At 45.9% G+C, this 6000-nt stretch overlaps 1 protein-coding gene across 1 annotated transcript in view; it reads left to right on the top strand.

Annotated features, from left to right (window-relative positions):
* MYO7A (myosin VIIA) overlaps positions 1–6000 on the top strand; it is a 71231-nt gene that overhangs the window by 56298 nt on the left and 8933 nt on the right. The window contains exons 31-38 of the mRNA XM_009881226.1: positions 756–926; positions 1942–2059; positions 2333–2459; positions 2574–2743; positions 2869–3059; positions 3620–3744; positions 4569–4726; positions 5816–5969. Of these exons, the coding sequence (XP_009879528.1) occupies positions 756–926; positions 1942–2059; positions 2333–2459; positions 2574–2743; positions 2869–3059; positions 3620–3744; positions 4569–4726; positions 5816–5969 (1214 nt within the window). The remainder of the gene's footprint in view (positions 1–755; positions 927–1941; positions 2060–2332; positions 2460–2573; positions 2744–2868; positions 3060–3619; positions 3745–4568; positions 4727–5815; positions 5970–6000) is intronic.

The raw sequence follows: 6000 nt of genomic DNA, 5'->3' as shown, positions 1-6000 counted from the left end.
CAACCCCCCTGCCATGAGCAGGGACACCTCCCACCAGACCAGGTTGCCCAAAGCCCTGTCCAACCTGGCCTTGAACACCTCCAGGGATGGGGCAGCCACAGCTTCTCTGGGCAACCTGTGCCAATGCCTCACCACCCTCAGAGTAAAGAATTTCTTCCTAATATTTAATCTAAATCTCCCCTTTTTCAGTTTAAAACTGTTACCCCTCCTCCTATCACTCCACCCCCTGATAAAGAGGCCCTCCCCATCTTTCCTGTAGGCACCCTTTAGGTGCTGGAAGGAACTATAAGGTCTCCCTGGAGCCTTCTGTTCTCCAGACTGAACAACCCCAACTCTCTCAGCCTGTCTTCATAGGAGACGTGCTCCAGCCCTGTGATAATTTTTGTGGCCTCCTCTGGACTTGCTCAAACAGGTCCATGTCCTTCTTATTGTTGGGGGCCCCAGAGCTGGACGCAGGATTGCAGTGGGGTCTCACGAGAGCAGAGTAGAGGGGCAGAACCGACTTGCTGGTCACAGTTCTTTTGATGCAGGCATTCTTTTGATATTTAGGTTTAATCATAGCTTTTAGTGGTCAATCTCCTGAACTTTGGATGGGCAAAAAACACTGGTGAAGTTCTGCTGAAAGGAAGCATCCCCACACCATTCTGAAGCAGCAGTACATCCAGCCTCCATAAAGAGCTCCTTGAGTGATGGAGGGTGGATGTTGAGGTGATGGCCTGGTGACAGCATTAACTTGGCTTGTTTGGCTCCCACAGGAAGAAGATCTGGCAGAACTGGCTTCCCAGCAGTACTACGTGGACTACGGGTCAGAAATGGTACTGGAAAGGCTGCTAAATTTAATTCCATCCTACATCCCGGACAGAGAGATCACAGCTTCGAAAACAGTGGAAAAATGGGCTCAGCTCATTATAGCTGCACATAAAAAGGTGAGGACAATAGATCACCTGGCAAGGGCCAAGGCATGCTTCAGTAGTTTCGTGTGCCTTTTAAACATACATCAGACATTATAGCTCAGCACTTAGCCTGGCCTGAAGCTAAACTAAAGAGAACAGGCAGGTTTTGTACCAGCCATATCCAGCTTTACCACTGGTTTTGGTTCAAGATCTGACAGAAGAAGACAACCTACGGACATTCACTATAAGAAGCAAAATGCCGTCTCTGGGGTCTCATTCCTGTTACACAGAATTGTGACGTTATTGTTTGTGTTACAGAGGTGGTTCATGTCTCCAGGCAATGTCAGGACCTTATTGTGCCAGGTGTTGTATGAAACCTCCCCGACTTCCATACGAACATCTGTGACACCCTCACACAGCAACGCACTCTATGCGTTCTCATTACTCATAACTCATGACCAGTCATGAGGGTTGGTCATGAGGGCATGAGAATTGGCATTCATTTAATAGCAGGAGCCAGTTTCTAATTAAGACCCCTAAAATATAAGCATCTCCATGTGTGTTTGGAGTCTCACCTCCCATTACTGCCAGTGGAGACCCAGGGATGCAATTCAGTTGGATCTTGCAGGTCCTCCATCAGCCTGTCAGCTACATACAGAAGTCTGAGGTATCTGACTTAAATAAAACCAGACGCCTGTGCTTACAGTCTATCAAGTGTCTGTTTCCATCTAAAGGACTGTCAAGCTGAAAGGTAGACCTTAGGGAAACCCAAAGTTAGCTGAGATGAAACCCACCCAGACTGGTAACTCTATATGCATGCCCAGCCATCTCAGAGTTGAATTATTCCCTGAAGAGAGGAACCAAAATTTTTCAGGGCTTTGTCCAACCTATCATTTGTTCCTGTAGGACTTTGGCCCTTAGCCTCATTGGGGCCTAAATTAATATTAATTCCCAGATCTTCAGCTGACTTGAATTGGTTTTGTTTGCTCTCTTCCTGGCTGTAACTGGATTTGTGCTCCATGTTGGTTGCAATTTGCTTTGTCTGTAGGGAATTTATACTCAGAAGAGGGCAGACCCAAAAAAAGTCAAGGAAGAGGTGGTGGATTTTGCACGTTTCAAGTGGCCTTTGCTGTTTTCTCGGTTTTATGAAGCCTTCAAATTCTCAGGTGAGTCAGCAGAGCACATCCCCGGAGCAAAAGGAAGGAGGGATAGGAACTCCACAGAGAAGACGACTTAATGGACGAGCTAGCTGATCTTTTTTGGATACATTATTTTTTGGTGCATCTTGATTAGCAATGGCTCAAGCTATGAGTCTGCCACTATTTCTCTTAATAAAAATAACACCGAGTTTTTTGATCTTTGCATCCTCCTTTGAAATGCAAGTCTCCTATACCCTAAGACCCTTCATGAACTGATCGCGTGTCTTGTCTTCAACCCAGGGCCAAGTCTGCCTAAAAATGACGTGATTGTAGCTGTCAACTGGACAGGGGTGTACTTTGTGGATGAACAGGAGCAGGTTCTCTTAGAGCTCTCTTTCCCAGAGATCACAGCTGTATCAAGCAGCAGGTAAGGAGGAACAGACTTAGCTGGTGACCTCACCTTAAAAGAGTGAGCTTCCAGGCTTTGCCTCTTGATGCCATTATCTTTCCTGTTTATGTCTCCTATAAAAATATATCCCAGAGGGGGAAAGCTGCAAGGGCAGAGTTTCACTTTGGCCACCATTAAAGGTGATGAATACACTTTCACCTCCAACAACGCAGAGGATATCCGGGACCTGGTGGTGACCTTCCTCGAAGGACTAAGGAAAAGATCCAAGTATGTGGTCACTCTCCAAGACAACCCAAACCCTGGTACGTAAATGGCCCATCCCAGTGGTAAACATATAGATAGATTAGTTGCTCTGAAGGAATTTGGAAAAAAAAAAAAAAAAAAAAAAACCAGACCAAAATCAAACTGATGGTTGTTTTTCTTGCAGTGGGAGAAGAATCCGGGTTCCTCAGCTTCCTCAAAGGAGACCTCATAGTTCTGGACCAGGACACAGGAGAACATGTGATGAACTCAGGTTGGGCTAATGGGTTCAATGAACGGACTAAGCAGAGAGGAGATTTCCCAACGGATTCTGTCTACGTCTTGCCTACAGTCACCATGCCTCCGCTGGAGATCGTGGTAAGCTGTCTTACGGAATTGCATGACTTGATACAAAGCTGGAGGACGGCAAAGCCTTCCTGAATAGTTTAGATCTTGCCAAAGTCTCCCTGATGATAAGGTGGAAACACAAGTGTTTGAGAGAGGTAACAAGTTGTCCAAGGCAGAAGTGATCTCAGCCTTTCTTCTGGTCTTGTCACTTCGAACACCACAAGCTTGTGACTTGGAACATCCATGAATACTGCTACATCCTTCTAGGTGGGAAGATTGCTTGAAGGTGTATTTGGGGTTGGAGGGAACCACTACATTCATGTATGGAGCTGTATGATCCACAGCACATTATCTTCATTAGGAAATTATCCATACTATGGAAACATTTGCTATTCCTTGCATTAGTGGCTGAGAATAGCACAGAGAAATGACAATTGTGCAGTTCTTGCTGATTATTGATTGTAATTAATGGGTTATTCTTATTCACTCACTGTTCTTCTGTTTGTTTTGTGTCTGCTTCCTCTCTCTGAATATATGAGATAAATATTTTATCAAATATACTGGGTAACAGAGACGTTTTCATCCCGCAGGCACTAGTCACGATGACCCCTGATCAACGGCAAGATGTTATCAGAACCTCTCAGCTGGCAATTTCAGACAGTGAAGAGAGAGTAAAGCCATACACCTTGGAGGAATTTTCCTATGATTACTTTAGGTGATTTTTTAAAACCATCCACAAAAATTATAGGAATTGGAATCCATCTCCAGTTAGCTGGGGAACCAGGGATTTTTGGGGTACTGGAAAAGACTCTGAATATCCCCTTGTGTGACTTTGTACAACTGCAACCTCCAATTTAGGTCATGGCATTTGAGCTGTAGGTTTTCCACAGGCAAGGTTTTTGTGAAAGATTTCATCAGATTGGCTCAGCACAGGTGTAACAGTGTGAAATGCAGTACTATGTGAGAGGCTGTGCTTAGTGGTCTGATATTCCTTCCCTGCCATCCCATACACAGCCTCAGACCGTACAGCCAGCAGTTGAATTAGGTGCGGGCATTTTCATCTCAGCTCTGAAAATTCAAAATGTACACCACTACTGGATGCAGCTGACCAGACTGATCCCAAAACTCCCACTCCTGTTCAGATGGGCTGGCAATCCAAACAGGCAGACCAGATCCTCTGGGATGTCTCCACCCTAGTAGGCTTGTTCTGCTAGGCAATATTCTTTCAGTGTTGCTGCCCCCCATTGCCATCACACTTCCTCTGGTGGTTAGAAGCTTTTTTGGGGTAGGGAAGGTTGCTTTGGTGTCAGTACTTGGGTAGGGACCTTAAGGGACTTTTCTGAGCCCTAGGAAAGTACAACTGGTTGTCTTTGGGCAGAATTGGAGCTGGATACTTGCTAAACTGTGAAGCCCCACTTGGTGTAAGGGTTCGTTAGCCAGGTGCTGTCAGCAACCTTCCCAGGTTGCCACTGGCCACAAGCTGTCCCTTTTATCCCTGTAACCTCTCCACCTTTCCTCTTGCTTTGCCTTTCCCATCAGGCCACCTCCCAAGCACACCTTGAGCCGGGTCATGATCACCAAGAGCCGTGGGAAGGACAAGCTGTGGTGTTACACCCGTGAACCCATCAAACAGCCGTTGCTGAAGAAGATCCTGGGCAGCGAGGAGCTGTCCCAAGAAGCCTGCATGGCCTTCATTGATATCCTTCCACTGCCTGGGGGAGCCCTTGGGCAACAGGTCTGACAGAGGCAAAGGGCTGAGCAGACTCTTTAGGGCCCACAGCAAAGCCCATGGAAAGGATTGTGGTCCCTCTTAAGGGCTTTGGGACCATGTCACAGGCTTGGAGATGGGTCTGATCCTGAAATCTGTACTCAAGCATCCTTGAGATCTGAGGAGCGTCTACTTCTTAACAAATGAGGGCCATTGAGTCCTGCTAGTCCACACTGCTTAGTGGTTAACTCACCAGCTCTGTTCTGGTTTGCTTCAGCTGTGTGTCTCCAAAATGCATCTGCTGTGGAAGGCTGTAGCTCTAATCAGTGTGAATGGAAACCAGTCCCATGGCCTTGGGGACAGGGTTTGATGCCTGAATATCCCTCACTTGGCAGAATGTACACATCATGGGGGAGATGAGCTGATTGCAGATATAAATCCAATCTGTTGAAGAAGCCTTTTGTTTTGGTGGTGCTTTGCTCTAGGATCCCAACTCCATGGTTTGAACAGTTCTGTTGGTACAAGCCTGTTACTGATTAATATATTACACTATTGCTGCTACTACTGGTTTCCTCTTACTAGCAAATAACAACAGAAGGAGGAATTACAAGAACTGGCAAAAAAATAAAAGGACATTTGCAATTTTATCTTTTTTCTTTTGCTCTGTGATACATGTTAATTCAGGAAACAGTGACCTGTTCTGACACAGAATAGTTGCAATGTGGCATGATGAAGGTCTTTACTTGGTTTATGTTACCGCAGCTCCACCAGCTAAAAATCTGATCTTTTGCAGTGGTACCCATATGTGTGATCAGGTAACACATGATCACTCACAGCTTTCTTGGGTCTACATACCGTGACCCCAAAACGATTCTTTCAACCTGAGATATGCATGATGAAGAGAGAGAGCTTGCTGGACATCTCCTAAAGTAATTTAAAGCCTTTACAATACACTGTTCCACCTCCACCAAGTTGAAGCCACTTCTGTAGTGATGTGTAGGATGTCTTTAATCACATCATCAACAGAAGGACTTCCCCAGACATCCCAGTTTGCTGATCCTTGACTCCTGCCTCCCACCAGTGCTGAAGTATATGGGTGACTACCCATCCAAAAGGACCCGCTCAGTCAATGAGCTGACAGACCAAATATTTGAAGGTGCCTTGAAAGCTGAACCCCTGAAGGATGAAATCTACTGCCAGACCCTCAAGCAGCTCACAGACAACCACATCAAGTACGAGTCATTCATTCTGCTTGGTCCAAAT

The sequence above is a fragment of the Charadrius vociferus genome, unplaced genomic scaffold (assembly GCF_000708025.1).
Source record: "Charadrius vociferus isolate BGI_N301 unplaced genomic scaffold, ASM70802v2 scaffold1, whole genome shotgun sequence".
In the NCBI taxonomy this organism is placed as follows: Eukaryota; Metazoa; Chordata; class Aves; order Charadriiformes; family Charadriidae; genus Charadrius; species Charadrius vociferus.
Note: the sequence above shows the minus strand (reverse complement) of the source record. Positions and strands in the feature narration are given on the sequence as shown.